General features: G+C 52.3%; 8 protein-coding genes across 9 annotated transcripts; 3 read left to right on the forward strand and 5 right to left on the reverse strand.

The window, feature by feature from the left end:
• Positions 1-802: 802 nt before the first annotated feature.
• On the reverse strand, positions 803-1,894 carry AAFC00_006490 (uncharacterized protein; the record flags this gene model as incomplete). The annotated part of the gene is made up of 1 exon (XM_069346452.1): positions 803-1,894. One exon carries the CDS (start codon positions 1,892-1,894, stop codon positions 803-805), a length of 1,092 nt encoding a protein of 363 aa, XP_069197665.1.
• A 607-nt stretch (positions 1,895-2,501) lies between these two features.
• Positions 2,502-4,724, reverse strand: AAFC00_006491 (uncharacterized protein; the record flags this gene model as incomplete). The annotated part of the gene is made up of 1 exon (XM_069346453.1): positions 2,502-4,724. The coding sequence occupies one exon, from the start codon at positions 4,722-4,724 to the stop codon at positions 2,502-2,504; it is 2,223 nt and encodes a 740-aa protein (XP_069197666.1).
• Positions 4,725-5,649: 925 nt separating this feature from the next.
• AAFC00_006492 (uncharacterized protein) lies at positions 5,650-6,768 on the forward strand (the record flags this gene model as incomplete). The annotated part of the gene is made up of 1 exon (XM_069346454.1): positions 5,650-6,768. The coding sequence occupies one exon, from the start codon at positions 5,650-5,652 to the stop codon at positions 6,766-6,768; it is 1,119 nt and encodes a 372-aa protein (XP_069197667.1).
• Positions 6,769-7,102: 334 nt separating this feature from the next.
• Positions 7,103-7,420, reverse strand: AAFC00_006493 (mitochondrial 54S ribosomal protein uL30m; the record flags this gene model as incomplete). The annotated part of the gene is made up of 1 exon (XM_069346455.1): positions 7,103-7,420. One exon carries the CDS (start codon positions 7,418-7,420, stop codon positions 7,103-7,105), a length of 318 nt encoding a protein of 105 aa, XP_069197668.1.
• Positions 7,421-8,006: 586 nt separating this feature from the next.
• On the forward strand, positions 8,007-10,373 carry AAFC00_006494 (uncharacterized protein; the record flags this gene model as incomplete). The annotated part of the gene is made up of 1 exon (XM_069346456.1): positions 8,007-10,373. The coding sequence occupies one exon, from the start codon at positions 8,007-8,009 to the stop codon at positions 10,371-10,373; it is 2,367 nt and encodes a 788-aa protein (XP_069197669.1).
• A 3,032-nt stretch (positions 10,374-13,405) lies between these two features.
• AAFC00_006495 (uncharacterized protein) lies at positions 13,406-14,982 on the reverse strand (the record flags this gene model as incomplete). Its single annotated transcript, XM_069346457.1, has 2 exons — positions 13,406-14,647; positions 14,704-14,982. 2 exons carry the CDS (start codon positions 14,980-14,982, stop codon positions 13,406-13,408), a joined length of 1,521 nt encoding a protein of 506 aa, XP_069197670.1.
• Positions 14,983-16,818: 1,836 nt separating this feature from the next.
• On the reverse strand, positions 16,819-18,345 carry AAFC00_006496 (uncharacterized protein; the record flags this gene model as incomplete). Its single annotated transcript, XM_069346458.1, has 1 exon — positions 16,819-18,345. The coding sequence occupies one exon, from the start codon at positions 18,343-18,345 to the stop codon at positions 16,819-16,821; it is 1,527 nt and encodes a 508-aa protein (XP_069197671.1).
• Positions 18,346-21,153: 2,808 nt separating this feature from the next.
• AAFC00_006497 (uncharacterized protein) lies at positions 21,154-22,815 on the forward strand (the record flags this gene model as incomplete). 2 transcript variants are annotated; one of them, XM_069346460.1, is made up of 1 exon in its annotated part: positions 21,154-22,815. In XM_069346460.1, one exon carries the CDS (start codon positions 21,154-21,156, stop codon positions 22,813-22,815), a length of 1,662 nt encoding a protein of 553 aa, XP_069197672.1. The 2 variants fall into 2 exon arrangements, with proteins under 2 accessions (XP_069197672.1, XP_069197673.1); XM_069346459.1 differs by having other exon boundaries at positions 21,280-22,815.
• Positions 22,816-23,057: the final 242 nt, after the last annotated feature.

Consider the following 23,057-nt stretch of genomic DNA (forward strand, 5'->3'; position numbering starts at 1 on the left):
CCCATCCTCACGCTCGTTGACTCGGAATTTGGGAACTGGTAGGTCTCGTTTGATTGCAAAAGTAGAGGCACGATCCTCAAAAACGCCATCATGCGCATACTCGTAACGAATTAATCCATCATCAAGGACAGTGAAACGGTACTTGAGACCATCTTTGCCGCCTACGATGGCGTTTTTGTTGGCTTTCGGACGAGTGTCTAAGATCTTGTACTGTGTTGAAGCATTTGTTTCAGACATGATGGGATGATAATACAGTAGCAGAGGAGGACGAACACCGACAAGATGCACAACGACGGTTTGTACACACGGGTGGGTGGTCGCATGCGGGATGACATCTTTCCTTGAAAACTACCTTCCAAGGTTAGCTTGGAAGCTGTGACGTTGAGCTTACATCCATTCCGTTGAAGACGGGTTTCTGTGGAGAACCAGGCCAAGGCAACTTGCGGTGTCAATTACACGTGTGTGACACAGCTGTCACAGTTCTAGGTCGATCAGTAAGAGCCTCATTGTTGCGGATTTGGACTCGGTCGAGTTTGTGGAATCAAAACACACCTAGAAGCTATTCAAGTTCTTGCAGAATTGGCCCCAGCATTATTGTGGGTTCCCCGGTCGTTCTCAGAAGACGAAATCAACAATGACCACGCCAAGGCTGCGGAGACAACGTGGAGATACTGTACCTTGATGTTCATGAAGCATCGATGCCCGGTAGTCTCTCGAAACAGCGTACAATGTAGGATACAAGGTAGACATAAGCATAATAAATGTCGTAACATGTCATTGAAATAACTCTCTTCTACAGCCATCAACTTCGGCGTGCCTTGGACTCAGCCCAGTCCTGCTCTAGTTTCTTCAGTCTATCAATGTGCGAAGTGTCCGTAAAACCATCCTTTGCGAATCGCCATACACGACGGATCCAGCGACCTCTGCCATACGCATCGTCAAAGTACGCGTTCATGGCTTTGTCGCCGTGTCTCTCCGAGTATAGGTTGTCTACGAAAGCTCTCTCGAAGTGACATTTGATTTCCATGTCTTCTTTGGATATTCTGCCACCACCTTCGGCATAGAGCTTGGGCGGTAAGAGATCAACATCACCATCATAATACTGTTTGATGGACGAAGAGAATGTCTCATCCTCGGGAACACCATCTACCTGTTCAATTGCTCGAATAGTAAGTAAGGTAATGACATCTGGTGATGCTTGGGATTTGTCTCTGTCGTCGACCTCTCCTGTGCCAAACGACACGACGTCTACGTCTTCTGCCGCTGCCGAGTATTGGTAGCTCGACAGAGACTGAAGAGGTAGCTCTAGTTGCTCTAATCTCCGTTGTCCGCAGGCCAATCGACCGGAATTTGCAAACTGGACAGTCTCAAAGCTTGCCAATATACGAACGAGCTCGTCACTCATATTCAGCTTCTCCGCCAAGGACATGTCGTTGTAGACTTGACTCAACGGCGTGCCACCCAATCGCGTCTGTAGGGAAAAAGGAGAGCCAATGGCATTATCTTTGGTGCTGTCATAGGCAAGCACTTCTGGCGCGGGAACGCCTATGGTAGCGGCCAAGCCGAGGATCGCGGCTTGATCTTGTACATGTCGGTGCGAGGGAATATCCTCGTTGAGCCAGCGTGGAATGCGCAGAATTACTCCGACGTCTTTGCTAGCCGCGGTGACTTCGTGGCTGACATGTAAGATGGCGGCCACAACTCTGTTGAAGCTACCGCCCTGGAGCCGTTCGATGCCATCTAGTGTGATCCCAAGCTCTTGGGTAAGACAAGCTATCTTGTGTCGGAATGAAGAGAATGGCTCGTGAGAATACTGGTAGGTAGATGTCGAATTTGGGGTTGTGCTTGATGATGCATCCGACTCACACGCTTGAGATGCTGGCTTATCAACCATCAAAAGCCACCCGCGGTTTCGAGCATAGTCGGACGAAGTGTCACCATAGCATGATGCATGCGCATGAATGAAATGAGCTCTGGTAAGGCGCACCGTTGTGTTGCCTAGACTTACTAAGCTTGGCTCTTCACATACCTGGTAGCTTGGGATTTCGCATAACATTATGTACCACGTCGGTGGAAAGTTTCTTCATATTGCGATCAAGCCTGGTAACATCTCGATTCCGTGAGGGCAAGGAAAACCTTGAACGTCGCTGGCGGAGCGAAATCGAGTGAGGCGCGACCACAGGGATATCTAAATGAGTCACCTATCCTCCCTATCGCTGCCTAGAGTACAGTCCAGGTCTCGGCGTACGCTACGGACACCACTTGCCTTGTGGTACAGATACATCAATGTGAGGTGAGTTTCAGGTCTGCTCCCCCTTTCAAGATGTAGCCCGCATACAATCCTGATATATCCTACAAGCGTGCTGAAAACAGACGCAACAAGTCATGAATATGGAACTCCATGAGAGACCAGAAAAAAAGCGAAAGGTATGACTGGCTATTTGGGGGGTCTTAATAATCGTCAAACACATGTTAATCTCTACTAAAAACAACGAACAACATCAAGCTGGCGGTAGGAGCCTTATGACGGCGACTTTTCGTCCCACGGCAAACAACAGACTTTTGCCTTCTGCGTCCCATGACAGCGAAGGCTCGTGCACGGCTTGCACGTCCACGTCTCCGTCCACGCCCTGCTGTCGTCTGTTGATGTTGTTGTTGTTGTTGTTGTTGTTGTTGCTATCGTCAAGGTTAACTTCGCCTTGCACTGGCGCCCCGTGATCATCATCTTGCATCATATCCATGGATTCATCGACGTCGTCGGGGTCGGTCTGGGTCCAATGCTGGGGACTGGCTCTCCAGTTCAATACAGGGAATTTGGGAGAAACCGAGAGGTTCCAGACCTTTATTGTCTCCTCGCTCGCGACAGCTAGATGTTGTCCGTCGGGTGACCATGAGAGAGCCAAGGCGGCCTCGGGTAGGTGAGGGGTGCCCAAGTGCAGAGTGTGGAGTGGGGTGCACGAGTCGTGGGTCACGGCGTAGATGTTGACGGCGCCAGTGTGATGTGTCGTCGCCAGTCTTCGGGGGACAGCTGCGCCGGCATCAAAGTCTCCGTTTGCGTCTTCGTCTTTGATCGGCGGCGCGTGTTCAAAGGCCATGGCGGAGATTTGCTGTATGGAGGGGTCGCCGGCGGCAGGGAAACCAGGCAGAGGCGTCCACCCGTCGTCGGAAGGACTGCGACGGAGCAGAACGATTGCGTCGTCGTTGATGGCGGTGGCGGCAAGGACGCGGTTGTGTGAATCGTATCTGACTTTGCCCCAGGTCTTGTCCGTGGTCCAAGAATGCAGCTTGGTCAGATTCCGAGTTCCGATCGAGGGGGATGAGTCGCCGTCGGCCATCACGCTGTCGGTCGCATCTGTGAATTTTAGTCTGTAAGCCTCGAGGCATTGTTCGCCCGAGACTATGATCTCGTCGTCGGTGGCCCAGACAGCGTCCAAGATCTGCTTGGCGAAGAGCTTCATGGCGATGGGCTCCTCGGCGGGACCTTGCCAGATGTCGACGAGACCTCGCTTGACACTGGTGGAGACGCTGAGCAGAAGGCTGCCCGGGCGATTGTAGCGCAGAGCCATGTTGACCGTAGGGCTCTGGCGCTGCAACAGTTGAATGTATGCGTTGTCGCTGTATATGCGCTTTGCGCCTCGTGCCTTCTGGGTCTCCGTGTCGAATAGACAGCGCACGACATGCTGGGAGCCGTTGATCTGGCGCAGGAGCTCGACGCTGCACGTGGCGTATCTACCCGAAGGATGCCAGCACGCGGCGGTGGTGATTGAGCCCGGGGGCATGTCCTCGACGTCGAAGTGGTGTGTTGTATCCGAGAGGGTGTTGTCGCCATTGGTGGTGGACGAGGCGGGTTGCTCGGACGAGGAAGGGACGTTGTAGAAGCGACAGAGAGCATCGCCGGCAGCGAGAAGGTGCGCCGTCGTGTCGGGTTGTGGATTCCAGAGAGCGTGGACGATGTTTGCGCCTTCTTTCTCGACGGACCAGTATATCGTCTCGCTCCGCTTTGCTCTGAGTGACTCGTCTGTCTGGGTGGCGGCGGAGATGGTCTCGGTGGCGGGCGGGAGAGGCGGCGACGAGGCGGAATTGGTGGCTATATCTACAGCTTCCGAGGTGCCTCTGTCTGTGGCAGTGTCGGTGGGCAGGCCGTCTTCGCTGGGCAGTTCCCCGTCGTCGGCGGTGGTGGCAGGAGTTTTGGGGTCGACGTCCATGGCATCGCCATTGGTCTGCGGCGGGGCGGCGGGCACCGAGGGCTCGTCGGCGCTGCTCTTCTTGACGCGCTTGGGAGGAGGCAGGGGAAAGTCATTGCTGGCAGCCGAGGCGGAAGCGGCGACGTCACTGCGCTGCCGATGGTGATGTTGATGATGGGAAGAGACCGAAGTCTTGACGTCTGTCCGCGCATCTCGCCGTGTGTCGGATGTGATGGAAGCGCGACGATTGGAGACAGAAAGAGACAGAGGATCCGAAGTCGAAGGGATCAGATTGAAGCGCGGCGACTGTTTGGTGACGTGGGCCTGCAGTCGGTCGTGGAAGAGTCCGTCCTGGATGATGTTGACCAGCTCGAATTGCTTGACCTGCGAAGCAAAAGGCAGCTTCTCCGGATCGTGATACTCGTCCGGTCGATGCCAGTCTTGGTGCAGGGCCTTGGCTGCGTTTTCATGACCGGCTTCCTGGAGGTATCGCAGGATGAGGTAATTGATGTGGTCGGAACCGAGAGCGCCGTCGCCCATGATGGCCGGCAGTTCTGAATGATGAATCGAGAGAGAAAGAGAAAGGAACGAGAGGTGGGTGAGTCAGCCTGTCACCTGTCCATGTCCCGTTGCTGTGGCTGCGGCTGTGGCTGTAACAAGTCGATAAAACAAGTTGACCAAAAGATGATGGATGGGGAGGATTGGCAGCGAGCTAAGAGTGCAGCAAGATAGATGATGCAAGTGCACTGCAGATACAGAGTGCGGGCACAAGCAGAAGCAGTAATAGCAATCAAAGAGCTAAGGTTCCCTTAGGTGCCTAGTGTATGGCGCGAGTTGATACACCAAGACTCGGGGGAGGGTTGACGAGACGGACAAGAACAAGAACAAGAACATCAGGGCTGACTCTCTCAGACGTCTTTTCTCTATCGCTGCTGTCTGTCCCGTTATTCTTCTCGTACCTTAAAGAAACAGAGACAGACAAGAACTGCGGATCTCGGACTCGACCTTCTCCAGCCAATCGGAAGCCTTGACGAAAAGTACAAGTTTGTTAAATCTGGGGGAGACTGAGAGCAGAGACTGTCTTGGACAATAAGGTAATCAATCATCCTGCCACGATCTACCGAATTGTACCTTGCCTTAGGTAGGTAGGTAGGCGATTATTTGTGGTTACTTTATTCTTTCTTGCCAAGGTACCCTACTGTACTGCACTCTACCGTTACTCCATCGAAAGAGTTGGACTGTGCGTCTTTTTGTCTCTTGTGGTTCTCTTGTCGTGGGTCCAGGGCATTTCTTCTACTGTTGCTATAGTACCTTGCTGTGCAGTAGCTTAAGGTAGTCAGTGACAAGATAAAGTAGTAGCTGTATTGCTTTGTAGGCAGCCCTGTATCTGTTTATTATTCATTCCTTTCCTTCTGTCTCGCTTCAAAACAAAAAGAGGTGTCTGGATGGGTTCTCCACCATCAAAATGCCTCTTCGAATCAACTTGCCGCCTCTCACTCGCTCTCTGCTCCTCGCTCTGCTCACCCTGACTCTACTCAATGCCTCGCTGCGATACCGACAATGGTCGCCCGCCACGGACACGGGTCCCAGGTGGGACACCCTGACCGTCCCCTTTCTGACCATGGTCCCCGCCCTGTCGCTGCGCTATCCCTATGTCGTGCTGACCTCTGCCCTGGTTGAGCAGAACATATTCAGCTTCTTTGCCTCTGCTCTGACTCTGTTCTATGGTGGTCGCTATCTCGAGCGCGCATGGGGAGGCGCCGAGTTTGCCAAATTCGTTTTGTTTGTCACGACGATACCCAACATGCTGTCTTTTGCTGTCTATGCTTCCTGGTATGCCTTGAGCGGCAGTCAGGTCAGAGCCAACACCGTCATCCATGGCGCCCTCGCCCTCGAGGCTGCGTTCCTCGTCGCCTTCAAGCAACTCGTGCCGGAACACACCGTCTCTCTCTTGCGCGGCGCCGTGCGAATGCGCGTCAAACACTTCCCTGCCGTCTTTGTCCTGCTGAACTCACTTTCGGGGCCGCTGCTCGGCACCGACACGGCCTTTTTCCTGTCGTGGTTTGGCTTCCTGACCAGCTGGATCTACCTGAGATTCTACCGCGTCGCGCCCAGTCTGGCCACCAGCAGCACAGGACAGGACGCAGTCATCAAGGGCGACGCCAGCGACACTTTTGCCTTGGCCCACTTCTTTCCCGAGCAGATCCAGGTGGTGCTGGATCCCATCTGCGACTCTGTCTACAACATCATGGTCGCCGCCAGCCTGTGCACTCCCTTCTCCACCGAGGCCATCGACGCCGGAAACGAGCAGGCCCAGGCCAGAGCAGAAGGAGGATTGCCGAGCCTGATGAACAGCGGAAGGCGAGGAGCACGAGGAGGGAACCACAGCGGCAGACGAGAAGAAGCCGAGAGGAGGAGAGCGTTGGCGCTGAGAGCTCTGGACCAGAGGTTGAACGCAGCCGCGGCGGCAGCAGTCGCGGGATCCAGATCGACTGCCGATACCACATCTGGCTCTAATTCTGCATCTGGCCCCGCCGCCGTGGCATCTAAACACACAGAGGACGACACAAAGGTTGCTGCGTAGACGGACACAAAACTAGCCAAGTTCTTGTTGGACTATCCAGTCTTTTGCACGTGCTTACGAAAATATAAAAGCAACGACAAGATGAATGGCCAAAGTCTATAGTTGTTCATGATGCCCCTTGCCGGCCATGTCAGAAAAACAGTAGGAAAAGCAGCTGAATGGAGGATACGTTTTTGACTCCTCGGTTCCAAAAGCGCACCAAATCATGCATGTGATGTATCTTTACCATGTCCCTGCCCTGCTCTTTGTCGTATCCCTGCATTTCTCTCGTCTCTTGTTCTGTCGAGTCTTGATCGTGCGAGACGAATTGAAACAAAAGCCCATGTCCTCATCCTCAAGCCGCCGCCGCCGTCGTCGTCTCTGCTGTCGTCGCCAACGTCGTCGTCGTCGACGCCTCCCCGACCCTTCTCTCCACCCAAAACCCAGCATCCGGCCTCCTGAGCTCCTTCATCTCCGTCTTGGTCAACGCGCTCTCGACCTCCTGCACGTCGACCAGCTCCTTGACGGCGAAGATCTGGCCCGCCACTTGCGGCGAGACCGGGTGGTAGACGGTCCGCATGCGCTTTCGCAGGCCCAGGGCTTTGAGCACGCCCGAGGTCGCTTTGGGCAGGCCGATTGAGGAGCGCAGCAGGGTTATGCGGAAGTAGGACATTTTTGCCGTATTCGTATTCTCCCGTTGCTCTTGAGAGAGTTGGAAGAGGCGTGGTTGTGGTTGTGGTCGTGGTCGTGGTGGGTTTTTCGACGGGAAAAGGGCAATCGACAGGGGCTGTCTTGCTGTTGATTGACCGAGTGTGTGTGTCCAGAGGTCCCACAGGAAATGTGACTGCTGCCGTGAGAGAGATGGGTGTATTGATTATGTGTGGTATAGATGTGTAACAGAAGAATGCAAGAAAGTCTCTCCTCCGCTTCCGCAATCTGATTATACAAGTAGAAGGAGCTGGTCCGTGCTCGGCTGTGGCTTCCCTCCTCTCCACATCAAGGTTGTCTTACTGTGTACCCGCCTCATACACACCTTGAGGTAGATGATACTCGCTTACACAACTGAACACCAGAGGTCCGGATGACATGGTAGAGATGCTGGAATGAGAGAACGTAGATGGACATCGATTGAGCTCCCTTGATTCTCCGTCTGCGCGTCTACAGTAAGACCAAACAAGACCAAATAAGACCAAACAACCTGTCTGCCTGCCTAGGACTACCCTACCCTATCCTCTTCTCCGTCGCATGTTGTCCAGAAGATGAACGAAACGGAAGACGTCACCTCCAAGCTCGCCGAGCTCCTCCGCCACCCGGACGACCTCGGCAGAATCTCATCTCTGCAATCCGAATTCGCGCGCAAGAAAGCCGCCGTCGACGGGCAACTGCGCGTCGGACTGCAGGAGCAACTCTCCATCACCCAATCCGGCATGAGCGCCATCTCCGAAGGCCAGCGCACCGTTCAGCTGATCAAGGAAGAAATGATGAAGATCGATCGTCTGTGTGTCGAGGCTCAGAACATGATTCGTGATTTTCCTTTCGTCGACAAGATTGCCAGGATGCAGGCCAATTTCGCCCAGGTCGAGGAGATGACGGCCTCCATTGAGGCTTTCGAGCAGGGCTTGGATGACTTGGAGCAGCTGTTGCGAGAGGACGACCAGGATATGGAGCATCAGAACAATCTCTTGGCTATCCACTACGGTCTGACGAAGCTGAGAGACGTTCGAGACAAAGCCATGGATCAGATCAAGAACGAAGACTCGAGTCTCGAGTTGATCAATAATCTACAACTCGAAAACGGCGCTACCTTGCAAGACCTCTTCGCTCGCTTGGATGAAGTGGTGGATTGGTTTGATGAACACGTCGGTACTGCCTGTATGAATCTCATCCCCTTGGTTCAGTCTGGCAACAACGGCATGGTTGTCCGTCTCGCGCTTATCGTAGAGGAGGAAGAAAAGAAAGACCGACAGGTCAAAGCACTGCAAGACGCCCAACGAGAGTTCAAGGACCTTGCATCACGTTTCAAACAGATGAATTCGATGGGCCAAAAGGAGCTGCGTGGCTACAAGGAGAAGTTCCTCGAAGCCATCAGACTCAACGCCGAAGCTCAATTCGACGCCACCGGCCAGGCTTTCCTCGAGGACCCCGAGAAGCTGGAGAAGAGCGTGCGCTGGTACTTCAACGACCTCAACACCGTCAAGCTCGGCATGCAGAACCTCATGCCCAAAAAGTGGCGCATTCTGACCACCTACGTCAACATCTACCACAAACTCATGCACGACTTCCTCATCTCACGCGTCGACGACCCCGAGCTCAACCCTCCTCACATGCTTGCCATTGTCCACTGGGTCGCCAAATACTACGCCAAAATGGACAAGCTGGGCGTGCCCGCCTCGGACTTGAATCCACACCTGATCGACGACCGAGAAGTCGACCTCGTGCGCGAATACAAAAATCTCATCACCAAGGCCGTCGACCAATGGATGGACCGTATCGCCGCCACCGACAAACAGTCTTTTGTCGAGCGCAAGGAAAACACTTTGGACACAGATCCCGAGGGCCACTTCCGCACAAAGACCCTGGGAGATATGTGGCGCATGTTCCGCGAACAGCTCGATGTCGCTGCGTCCAGCCAGCGTCCCGATGTTGTCGAAGGTGTGGTCGACGCCATGATCAACACCCTCAAGGGAAGACAAGACATGTGGAAGTCACTCGCCGAGTCAGAGACGCACAAGTTTACAATGGTTCTTCCCAACTCACCAAATCCAAACGAAATGCACGACCCCGCGCAATCGATACAGTCGCTACAGGACTGGCTGGTCGCGCTAGCCAACGATCAGATCGCTTGCATAGACGATCACGAAGAGGCCGGCCAGGTTTCTTACTTGACATCTTTCCGCCGAGAATACGAGCCCCTGGTCACGCCGGCCTATGCCCTGACCGTCAACATCGAGGTCGAGTCTTTGTCAAACAGCTACGTCGATCTGGGCACTTACTGCATCTCTCTCTTTGTGAATCTGATCTTCGTCGACTTCCGCCCCGTCATGGCTCAATTCTTCACTCCGTCATGGTACACGCAAAAGGGCATGGCACAGATCATCGCGACTTTCGAGGATTACCTGACGGATTACACTCACGTCTTGCACCCCTCCCTTCGAGACGTGCTCGTCGAAGAACTCGCAGACGAGTTGCTCGTGCGATATCTGGCAGCCATGCGGAACAAATCCGTCAAGTTCCGCCGCAACGACCCGTTCACCGAAAAGATCAAAGACGACATCCTCACTGCTTTCGAGTTCTTCAAGACTTACGAGACCAGTTTCCCCACCATCAAAGACAAGTTCAGAGCGGTCAACTCGATGGTTTCGCTCTTGTCCGCCGAAAAGGGACCAGGCTCGTCCGAGTATGGCTTCATCAGCGAGGCGTACGCGGATTTCAAGAGACAGAACTGGGACTTGCAGATCGGGTGGGTCGAAGCTGTTCTGAGGACGAGAGACGACTTCGACCGCGGCATGTTGAACGCAGTCAAAGGAAAAGCTGCCGAGATGAGCGCGAATGCGGACTTTGGAGAGCGAGAGGAGCGCATGGGCGCACTCGGTGGAGGTGAGACCGTCATGGGCAAGGTCAGGTGATAGATGAACTGTTCTTCATTCTGCATCCGGTTCAGCAATCTCTGCATGTCCAATCCTCATTGCAGTAAAAGGCATCGTCTGCATGGTTTGCAATGCTTTGTCTAAAGGGAGGGAATGGCATCTTCGTGTTTCTAATTAATTAACAGTCTCGATTTAGCACGGCGTTGTCGGAGTCGGACGAAAACAAATCATGCGCCGTTACAGCATGACATGGTATGGTATAATTCACATAGCATTTATAGCATAAACCACAAAGGCTCATTCTATGCATTTGTCTCTAGCGGAGTCAATATCAATTGCATGTCTAGTCTCCAACAGCCTTCTTTCATGGTGAATACAACGATATAGCATGGCACAAAACGAGACAGACGTCTTATCATGCCAGAAAACAACCCTAGTCTCATGGTTGCGATTGGCACACAAGACGGGCAGGCAAGATAAGCAAGGATCAGCAGACAAAGATGGACACACTCAAGCAAATCAGGAAAGCTTGAATTGTCGATCCCTCGGTGAAGAACACAGGGATGTTCCAAAGGTACCTTGACAATTCAAAGTACTCGTAGTACCATACTTTCCGGACGAGCAAGGGATCTCACAAGAGAGTCTGCCAGGGTCTCTTTTCGCCTACGGGCGGGCGCGATACATGGATCTGCTAGGTAAGGTAGGTAATAATGGTATGTTGACATCGAGGTACGATACAGGGATGATATTCACCGTTTTGGCACCTTGTTCAAGCTTTTCCCTTTGCTCTCCTGGGTCGTCGGCGTGTATGCGTGTTGCAGCTTTTGGCTGGGATAGGTGGTTCCTGCATAGGGAGCCCGATTGACTTGAACCCAACTCGGCTCTGTACCTTGCATTGGTTCGAGCGTATCCTTGTCTCTTCCTGGCTGGCCATCTGCAGTCACATGCAAGATATCTCATGCATGCGCCGGCGGGTAGCAAGGAGTCGCGACAAGAAAACACGTTGGAGTGCAAGGGGGTAGAGAGCCTCAATCTCCACATTATGTATGTACTTGTACCTGCAGCCGCTTGACCAACACCTAGCCCCTTGGGCCTTTCGACGCCAGATACGTTGATCGTTGATGATACGGAGGGGGTGTTTTTCTTTGGCTGTATGGTCGGGTTCAACGCAGGGGCGAAAGACAGAATCGACAAGTCTCGGTTCAAGATCCGCTTATCGGAGTTTGAAACGCGTTTTGTCTTGCTTGTCGGTTCGTGCAATGCAATGTGATGCAATGCCGCGAACGCACATGTCGGATGTCGCTGATCATCGGACATCACATCGTACGTCTATCATGATAGACCACGGCAATAAAGGGGGAAAAGAAGGGCGGCCTCTGCTAAGTCGCGCAGCAGCGGCGGCAGCAGCAGCACTGGCAGCATCACGAGTCGAAAACAAAATGAAGTGATTCACAGACTGTGTCGATCGCGAGGTCTTCTAGCTCAATCTACAATTCATTATCCCTGCCACACTTGCATGTGTGCTGATGCCTTGTGCCTTCGTTCAGGCCATGCGGTCTTCTCTCTGCCGCCGTCCTTGCTAGACACGCTTTCTTTCCTCTTGGATCTCCCCCCCCCCAGCAAATGATGTGTTCTCGAATGCAGGTACCGTAGTCCTTGGCAGGTTGAATGCGACGATCACCCACTGATAAGCCTCTCGCACATACAATACACGGAACAAAAAGGTAAGCTACATGTCGCACGCGGCAACTAGGCATGGCACCACGCGGATTCGTGCCTGTGCCTGAGTCAATCGCCATCTTCCTGATTCCAGGCGAGCCCGAAGACTCAGCCGGCCCGCCTTTGTGGATCACACTTCTGCCGCGCTTTCATGAGGTGTGAATTCGCGAAGGATGCGTTATTGTGGATAATCGGACGGCATCCAAGGTCTCGCGTTGGTGGGGACCGGATTCCTGACTGCTGCAGCTAAGGCAGAAACTCACCCGTGAATGAGCCGCCTAGGTCTGCAGGACACTTGTCGGCAGGGCAACCCTGTTCAAGATGGACTTTGATCAACTCATACTATCGTGCGGCCATTGAGGATTCCATCATCGATGCAAAGCAGATAAGGAGGTGAATCAAAGAATACTTGCATGCATCTTTACATTACGAGAGTATAGAGTCAAGCAAGGGCAGTGCCAGAAATGCAATCTACACATAACACCACGTTAACCACGCGTGCACCCAGCTGGCTGTCTGCATGATGCACCGCAGAGGACACGCACAGCCCCGAATGGCAACACACACACATATGCATCTAGATATTGAATCATTGTTGCCACGCGTTCTTCGGTCCATTCACGAATGAGCGAGTCATCATCCCCCGCTCACTTTAAATTGCAAAACACCGGAATAATGTCAGTGACAGCTGAGCTGTGCAGTAGCAGCAGCAGCAGCAGCAGCATAAGCACCAAGGTCCGGCGTATCGCTATTACGGCGACTAAGGTAAGGTATCTTTGACTCCGCTCGGGACTCTGGACCCGTGCAATCAAATCTCCAGCGATCCGGGTCCGGCCCAATGAGAAGATGCGGGATGACGCAGGACCAGAGCAGGCATGATCGGCCATGGAGTAAGCGGAGATTACTTTGTTCGTATGCGCACTCGAGGCACTATACGCGAATCGAGGGGCGGGTTCGACCCTTGCACTCGTGATTGCAGAATGGAATCGTTTTGTTTTTGTGCGACATTTCAGACCACGTACAGATGTATTACATGTACTTTGCTATCTAACCAGAAGTCGATCTTCTTCCCGATGTTCCACAGGAAGAACGACCTTTTGCTCTTCCTCCCGCCTTGTGCATGCGCCACAAAACATTAAGGTTATCGAGCCGCTGGTAGGTTTCCGCCCTTCTTCAGTGCTAAAAATTCAACGCCGGAAACCTGAAACGACCATTCCCTTGGTCCTGCCTAAAGTGTATTTGTTCTAGTAAAATTTATCTTGCATCGAAGTGAAAAGAAAAAAGAGTCAAAGGAAAAAGCGAAAGTAGGAGGTTCATCAGAGGGTTCCCCGCCAGCTCTAGCGAGAAGTAGATCATGTGAATTTGGGGTAGCCGTTGGAGAAGAGCGACAGGCGGTTGGGACCGCCACAGATCTCGCCGGTGCTGCCAGCGCAGGCCAGACGGCAGGCGTTGTCGACAGTGAGGACGGCGGACTGGCTGTTCAGTGTGTTTCCACAATAGCATTGAGTGGCGTTCTGTACACCTGCAATGGTGAATCCAGCTCCTGCACAGCCCGATGCGCAGCCCTCGATGGAGTTGCCACTGTTATCGTAGAGGAGAGTCGGAAGCGCAGCTGCGGTGACTGGAACCTGGTTGGTCCAGCATCCCTGGTATGTCATGCCGCCAGCGTAGGTGTTGTAGTTGGTCACGCCGTTCTCTCCGGCGTGGCTGGGGTCAGGGTAAGGGTCGTCACCGTTCTGCAGACGAGGGTAGCCCTGGTCGTAAGATCGCTTGCCGTCGCCGTAGAAGTTGTCGGTGAACAGGCGAGCGATACCAGCCGAAGACTTGAACATCTGACCGTTGTCGTGCGAAACGTTGATCAGATCGACAGTGTCACAGTTCTTTCCCGACGGGTTGGCGCAGCTGGGCTGGAACTGCTTGATGAAGTAGAAGAATCTCTCGTTGCGGTCTTCACCAGTGCTGTAAGGAGCGCAATCCTCGGAGTGGTCACCGTGATCCAAAAGTCCGCGAGCCCAGGCGACCTGCTTGGTGTTGAAGTTGGCCAGGATGGCTTCTCTGCCCTGATTGACCAAAGGAGTACCGTAAGTCATTCCGTACTCGGTGTAGTTTGTGTATCCCTCACGGTAGTCGTCATAATCCGGGCAGTTGGCGTGGGACAATGGCCGGTCCTCGCTCAGCCAAGACAAGCTGTTTGGGTTACCGACCCAATAGGTCACTGGAGAGTTTGTGTTGAGTTGGTCGCCAACCGCGGCGTAACGCTGAACCATCTGTCCGCCCATAGAGTGACCTACGAGGACGATCTGCTTCATGTTGGGGAAGAGAGAGGTGTCGTCAAAGTACTTGACCAGAGTGTCAAGGACGAAGAAACTCGATGTGTTCCTGCTGTTGTGGGGGTATCTGTTGTCGGCTCCTGCAGACCACGATGAACCGGGCCATACCAGTGCGTTGGAGGTAGATCCTTGTCCAGCCTTGAGACCATCAGTCCATGGGTATCCATAGCCCTTGTCATCGCCATTGGCGAAGTAAGGAGCCATGGTTGCAACAGTATCATGGTTGATGTTCGGATCAGTAACAGTGTCGAGGGCATTCATCAACTGGGGAAAATCCTGGTCAGTATGTTCGTTTCATATCGCAGTCATGGCAGACATACGTCGTTTTGGTAGTTCCATGGATCTCTGAGAAGGCCATGGAGAACGATTACGGCTCTCTCAATCTTGCTCTCCACGATACGACCTCCGTTGCTACCGTGTCCGTAGTAGTTGATTAAGGTAAGGTTGTTATTTACATCGCTGGGGTCAGGGATCTTGAAGAAGGCAACTTCTGCCCGGTCAATGGTGGGCAAGTAAGCGCTGATGACATCTCCAGCGTACTGCTGAGCAGTCGCACATCCAGCGCCCAAGGCAATTAGAAGGGAGATCGAAAGTTGCATCTTGGCGAAACGAGTGAGCCAAGCTACAGAACGATCAAAAACAGAAAAACGAGTGTAGAAGTAGGGATAAGATATCCTCAAGGGAGTAAACGAAAGACAACGAGGGCGTTGAGGAGGATAGATAAATTAAGAGGCACAACCACCTTCTTGTACTATAGAGTATCATGGACCCCACAATGGATGATCCTTTTTTTTTAAACTATCACATACAGGACGGTCGGCAGCATTAATTCCGGACAGCCCGTGTTTGCTGCAGATCTTGCAAGCGAACCCATGCACGAGGTTTTTAGATCAGAGCACGAGATGTGAAAGGATGGTTGTGGCGTCGCAGATCCTTGTACGCGCGGTCGGACTGTGGGAAACACAAGTGCAAGAAATACAGTACTGTATGCGCACAATCTACTGTACGTACACCTGATTCGCGATGGAGCCATGTACGTAACAGCACCACATCAGAGTCCTCAGAGGATCCAATTGCAGTTTCAAGAGCTCCTGTCAGAAATAAAGATTAAGGTCCAGCCAAACGGCTTCGGAACGGGACAGTTACAGCATCTCACGGCGGGAACGGCTTTTCTGGCTCAGCTCGCAGAAGACGACCCAGGCGACGTGCAAGCCACATTTGCCGCAACCGCAGCTTAGGAGATCTACTAAACCCAAAGAGACGCATGATACCTTGCAACGCTGTCCGTTGACCCAGCTGGAGATACGCTTCGCTCTGGGTGTTGACTCCTGCACCGCACATACACTAATTCTCCTCATGTGTGTGTGTGTGTCACAGACTCAAGCGCTCATAATCATACTATGAGAACGATAGGCAGCCCTAGACAAGTACGCTGACATCCGGGGCTTTTGAACCGTGCGGATGTCTCGACTCGGACGTGTGTGCGCTACTGATCAAGGCGGTAAATGCATCTTCATTGATCCATGACCCGAGAGTTGAAAAGACATGGTTGCGGACAACTGCATTTGCAGTCTAACGTAGCATCGACGACGAAGCCGAGCATTACATGCATGACACTCACTTGTCCGGACTTGCACCGAACCCACTTCGACCTCGACTAGGTAAGGTACTTCCAAGATTTTTTCTTCAGATTGGTGGGATGAGTTTACGAGTGTGCAACAATCGGACATAAGAAATAGACCCATTGATAGGAAATGCCGCCATACGTTCAGACTCGAATCTGATCGCATGTAGCAATATCTCAATATACCACTTCTACTCTATTGATTTGCTAGTCGTGGTAGCTGCTCACCGCTGTAGATCGATCAAGTCCACACAGTGTGTGACAGGGCTAGTCAAGGTGTGGGTCGTGCGATAACGCAGCTTTGAGTGAGGTGTGCTGTGTTATGATTAAAGGAGCACTTATCAACCCACCTGCAATGTGGTAGAGCTCGAGCACAAGACGGTGAAATATCTCTGTATAGTTCAGTATAGAGGCAGAAGTCATTGTTAGGCTTTGCGTGCTATGGTGGTGACCGGCTGATCATGATACCCACACCTTGACCCCATCGATAAAGGATGACGGTGACATTTTTTCAATGCGACAGGGTGCTCAGTAAGATAACCAATCCGGGGAGGCATGCTACTGTATATCAATAATACTCACCATCGGAACATTTCTCCACCCCGATCTGCTCGCCCCTCTTACACGTCGCCGTGAAACTTGACATGCATGAGACCTGACAAGTGCAAATTCGTGCGTCTGCTCGTGAGTCATCGGTGAGTTGTCACATAATAAAGAAGCGTCTTGTAACTCAGTCTATTATTAATATTGGCAATAGATCTCATTAGAGGAGTGTATAGATTGCGTGACAGATGGCACATGATCGCTTCTGCTAATCCAGCTTGACGATACACCGCTCCTCGAACCACTTGGCGAACCGAACGACGGGAATATCTACTGCTCTCCAGAAGACATCCGCAACGCACACCGTAGTTCCGATATCAATCGCAGCGGCGATGCAAAATCCAACCTCCTTGCGTAGATATGTGTCGGTGCCTATCATACGCCACAACACATCCATGGACGCATATCCGACCGTGTGCGTCACGGGACCGTGCATCAGATACAGCGCGAAGGAGATCTTGCCCAGGTACTGCACCGGCCCGTTGTCGAAGATGCGTTGGAGGAAGGCAGCATTAGCTGTTGACCACACAAGCAGCAGTGCGCCCCACGACACCCAGAACCGTTGCTTGTGTTCCACATATTTTGGAGTGAGGCTAGTAAGATAAGCCCACCCGGGGCTATGCTCTGCTCCTATTTGGGGCTGACTGCAAAGGTAAATGCCGCAGAGAAACACAAACAGATAGAATGCATTCCATAGTCGCTTGCTCTGCATCGCGGAAGTGGACATGACTCGTCCTAGGATCCCGTTCTGACCGGCGGCAGCTGCTCTACGCATGAAATCAAGTTCGGCAAAGTAGAAACCTGCATAGAACAAGATCATCTCCCATCTGTCCTTGAAGAGACACCAGATGATCAGCGCTCCTAGAGTGCTGAGCCGTAAAACAGGCTTCATCCTCGCGACGCCTGCTTGTGTAAGGTACAAGACCAGAGATGAGCGAAACTCCATAGGAATTGTCCAGAGATGACGATCAATGTCTATCTCGGTGTCCTTTGTTCCAAAACTCCACGGATGGACAAATATCCACATCTTTTTGCACCAATCGGCCATCTGCTCTCCGAGTGTGTCGAAACGCTTCAGGTGAGTCTCTCGTACGTTCGGCAGGCGATGCCAATCATTTGCAATATCTCTTGTCAACTCGTAAATGCCGACCCGAACGAGGAATACGATAAACAAGGTCGACACGAAACACGGTAGGTAAAGACGTATGGCTCTTCGGAAAATCGACGAAGATATCGTATGCATCAGCTCTGGCCAGTTGCGGTTTCTCATCAGCCGCACGGGCTTGTAAGACAGGGCGAAGCCTGACACCACGTAGAAGATGGCGACCATGGCCGGACCAGTATAAATGAATCGGATGAATGGGAGTTTGAGAAACTCGCGATGATGGCCTTCTTGACCTGCTCCGTAGGCTGTGAGAACATCGTGGCTGGAGTAAGAAAGATGATAAAAGAATACAAAAAGTGCAGCGAGGCCTCGCATTCCATCGAGATACGCGGTGGGGTGCAGCTTCTCGGGCTTTGATGACCGTGGACGCAGTCGGGCCTGCACAAAGCTCGGCAACAGGAAGAATGCAGTCTGCGAGACTCGACGGCGGATGAAGGGCCAGGTCAGTCGCCACTTGGACGAAGCACCTTCAAGAGAGTGATCCTCTATGACCGAAATCTCTTCGAGAAGATGGGACTTCTCCTCGCCTTCCACCCCATCATACCTATGTGAAGATACGTCGTTCGTCATTGGCGGCAGAATGCTATGCAGAAGAAAAAGAGCAAGAAAACAGCAGCAAGGAAATGCGGATACCAGACCTACCTTAAAAGACAACCTAAGGGGTCGGTCGCCGGTTTGAAGGGGTAAGCCATTGTAGCTTGGCTCACTTGAAACGGGATGCTTAACGTTACTATTCCAACGTTTCTGTATAGAGCGTCAACGGCAGATAAGGTGGTGATCATCCCCCACCTCGAGTTGCACCCACACTGCTGACTGCAGTCACCTACAACATTATGCGGAACAATCAAAGAAAGATCACTCTGCCGACGAGTAATATTCCATTCTGGTCCTCAAATTTGCGGTTCAGGCAAGGCGAGGCGTCCTCAGTGCTTAGGCGGAGGTCTTGGACGTTGATCAGCCAAGCCGCGTTGTGCTGTGCTTTGCAGGGGTTGCAGGTGAGGACGACGCTACGGAAACCCCTAGATTATAACAAGGCGGCCTGCGTACAATTGTTCTTGTACAAGTACTTGTTACTGGAAAGGAGTACCGGCGTGATGACATCTTCGAGAGCAGTACCGTAGATACACTTTTTCGGAGTGACCTACAGCACTTGTAATTATCTTGCTGCCAAGTGTGTTGCATGCATTAATTCCCGAGGACAAGTCCACCCCGTGGCGACGTCGGACGCGTGGTTGACGATGGACGAAAAGAATCTGTTGTACATGGCGCTATCACATTCCGTGTCTGCTACCAATAGCAATTCATGTGAAAGCTTTGTCTATCGACATTTTCCGCGTTCTGCGGCGTTGATCGGATCATGTGGTTCTCTTGTGAATTGGCTGGAAGCCGAGAATGATCCTTCATGTATGTCGTCGTTTATGTCCGAAGGGAAACCTTCTTCATGATCATACCTTCGTAGTCCATTATATAAGGTATGATGCCTCCAAATTTGCGGTCGTTGATCTTCCAGCTTCATGGTCCGCTAGCAATTTGATCGTGTTCGGGTAACCATCTGACCCACCTATTCCTCGTATGAGAAAAGCTGGGGCTGTGCACTGCGAAACCCAGAATAGAAAAACCCCTCATGCCAAAGTTGAGTGTAGACGATCTCTCGAGCATGTAAAGGACCATCTTACTGAATTGTGCCCGCCTGAGGTCGACTCGCCTACATGGACCTCGAAACTATGAACGGTGTTTCCATTTGGAGATCTAGGTAGTCAGTTGAGATCAAGACACTTTTCTTCGGCTGGCTTCTCCTTTCTCCACCCTTCGACTTTCGTGCATAATGAGAAGTAAGAAAAGATACGATATGGTGCACATGGTTTGAATTATGACCTCAAGCTCTGCAACGTGAAGATGATGACCAAGCGTCTAAGCATACAGTAATCGATCAGTGCCTAAGCATAATTGCTTTCCCTCGACATGTTGGCCTGAGTGGAGTACGACCGCCTCCCAGCCCGCGAAATACCGGCGAACGCCGGAGCTGCTATAGGTCGCATGGGCAAGATGTCACTATGCGCAAGCGCAGTTACCTTATTGTGTCCCAAAGTGCCTTGCTATCTCGGTATCCTATATTCATACGAGGCATGGTCATGACAGGCTATGACGAGGAACGAGTGTCGAAATTCTCTTTGACCCTTCTCTCCGCTTGCTTCAGGGTGTACAGTTGTACACCAAACCCTGCCAAGATCGAGCGAGCATCATGAGCCGTCAAGCCGGGGTTCCCAGGCCGTCTACACCACATTTTCGAGTTTGTTTCGCAAGTTTAACCTCAATTGCTAAAGCAACTACTGAGACGACTTTGGATCATATCTGCACTGCAGATCACTTAACGGACACCTCTACGCCCGTCGTATCGTGGAAGCTTTTCCAGATTATCAATGTTCGTATTGATGCATGCGGTACCGGTGTCATGACGTCGGTAGCAGATAACTTGCATCGCGCAAATAGCATGATACTGTGAGCAAAATTTAGCGAAGGTTAGCATTGTACGATGAATCGAGTCCCGCCACACGATTGACGACCAGCGCTTTACGCGCAAGTCAAAGCATAGGGATACAGACTAACATCTTGCCGAGTCTTCTAGCCATCGCAAGAGGAACGCTATGCCTCGACTTCGATCAGACTCCAGCGCCCTTATCAAAACAGACTCGGCATTGCAGAAGATAGCTAGCCCAACCATCTGGGTGAACATGATTTCGACGTTCGTACAAGAGGCTGTCTCGGTTGCGCGGCACTCTTAATCTTGCCTAGCGATTATCTCAAATTCTTACGTCGTACTGGCTATTATAAGATCTTTGGAAGGCTTGTCTGCAACGGCCAACAGTAATTCAGCCAATGTCATGATCTTGAAACAACGGGGTGGCCAGAAGCTAATAGCAAGGTATGTTTGAAGTTGCTTTTTCTGCCGATACGAAGTTCTAAAAATGATATTAGTGGCGACCGTTGGCAATAGACTTCGAGTGTCAAAGAGAGTTACTCGGCAACTCCACATTCCGCGGTCTTGTAGTTTCTAAAAAAAAAACATTTACGACGTTCCATCGAGTCTGGTCTACCGCATACTTGTGTTTACAGATTCAATGGACACTGTGCATATACTAGACGTCATGATATGAACCTTGCGCTTGCAAAATCGGGAATATTTGCGAGAGAGCCTCCCTTGCTATGGCTCGTATGCTGCGTACCAGACTCTATACTCTCGAGACCACTGCAAGCGTGAACTCTGAGAGCCCACCATGGACGTCCCACTTACGACACGGCGCAATGAGAGACGCATTGGCAGAGAAGAACTGATCTCCCAGAGTGAGAACCGAGACATATATATGCCATGATCCCACGATGCTAAGACCTACTCCCCATCATTCATCAAGCCAGGTCTTCTCCAATAACACAACCTACACACTTCTTTCTGGACTCGTCTCCACTACACTCGAACTCAAGAACTTAATAATAACCATCTCAGCGATGAACTCCTTCAAAGCGGCTGCCACCATGGCATTTGTTGCCTCGGTCTCTTCGGTCATGGCGATGCCCGCCCCTCAGGGAGGCAATGCCACGTCCTCAGCCTACGTTTGCAATCCAGCTCACAGCTATCCCGGAGGCGTTTCTTGCGATGCCACTTCTCGCACCCTCGTCTACCCTTCTACCACTGCTGCTCTAGCGACCACTAGCGCATACAAATGCAACCCTGCACACAGCTACCCTGCTGGTGTATCTTGCGATGGATCCGCGCTTACTCTCGTCTATCCTTCGTCCAGCTCGGCTTATGCTTGCAACCCAGCCCATAGCTACCCCGGTGGAGTATCTTGCGATGGCTCCGCTCTTACCCTGGTGACTCCCGCTCCTGTGTCCGCATCCAGTTCTGCATACGCTTGCAACCCCGCTCACAGCTACCCTGGCGGTGTATCTTGCGATGGCTCCGCTCTTACCCTGGTGACTCCCGCTCCTGTGTCCGCATCCAGTTCTGCATACGCTTGCAACCCCGCTCACAGCTACCCTGGCGGTGTATTTTGCGATGGTTCTGCTCTTACCCTGGTCACACCGACTCCTGCTCCCGCATCCAGCTCTGCATACCAGTGCAACCCGGCACACAGCTACCCTGGCGGCGCATCCTGCGATGGCTCTGCCCTCACCCTAGTTTACCCATCGACCACTCCTGGCAGTGCACCTGCTTCATCTCCTGCGGCCCATGCCTCGGCCGCTGTCGCTGGTGGATGCAACCCTGTCACCGTCACTGTTACCGTGACCGCCTCAGGTGGTTCTGGCCCAATCTCAGCTGCGCCTTCTGGCTCTGCTTCCTCGAGCGCATATCAGTGCAACCCTGCTCACTCATATCCCGGTGGTGTGACATGCGATGCAACCGCTCGTACTCTCGTCACCTCAACTGGTGGTGCTCGCGCAACTACTGCCGCTCCTCTTAAGCCTTCTGGTTCCAGCGCATACCCATGCAATCCCGCTCACTCCTATCCCGGCGGTGCCTCTTGCGACGCAAGCGCTCGTACTCTAGTCATCCCTACCAAGGGATTTGCCAACTCCACTGCTGTTGCAACCCCATCCGCAACCTCGACCGCTCAGGCTGGCAAGTGTCCTCTTGATCTTGTTGCCGGCACCTTCGAATATCCCCATCTTCTTGCCCAGAACGGCGTCAACGGCTACTTCGGCAATGTTGATGCCAACACCAACACTACTATCGTATTCGACATCCCCACCGCCGACAAGGGCAAGGACTGCAACACCTTCTTCGCTATTCCTGCCAAGGGCACCATGGAAACTGCTGACTACACCCTCACCTACACCGATGGTGCTAAGATCACTGTTGCCGGCCCTAACGGCGCTGCTATGTCTTTCACTCCTGAGCAGAACAAGAAGTGGTTGATCAGCTCCACCAAGTGCCCTGCAGGACAGCAGATGAAGTTCGAGATGGGTGCATCCAGCTCCAGCCTTGAATGGTTCCAGGACTACAACCCCTGTGCTCTTGGTATGTTCGTCGTTGTCTCCTAATCGGAGAACGCGGACAATTCATCACTGTAGTTAGTAGTCTTCGAGCTGTCGGAAGTGTCATGTTTCCGGATATGCTTGTTATTGCATATCATATCATATCATCCATAGACTTACGTACATAATTCGAAGAAATAAAAGCCGTCCAACTCGATTGTCTCCTTAGACAAGCATAAGTTCATATTTCAAAAACCACGCCGATATGGCTGAATGCTTAGTGCCCGCGATATGTTGTACGCTAATAT

The sequence above is a fragment of the Neodothiora populina genome, assembly GCF_041146345.1.
Source record: "Neodothiora populina strain CPC 39397 chromosome Unknown canker_contig_7, whole genome shotgun sequence".
NCBI lineage: Eukaryota > Fungi > Ascomycota > Dothideomycetes > Dothideales > Dothioraceae > Neodothiora > Neodothiora populina.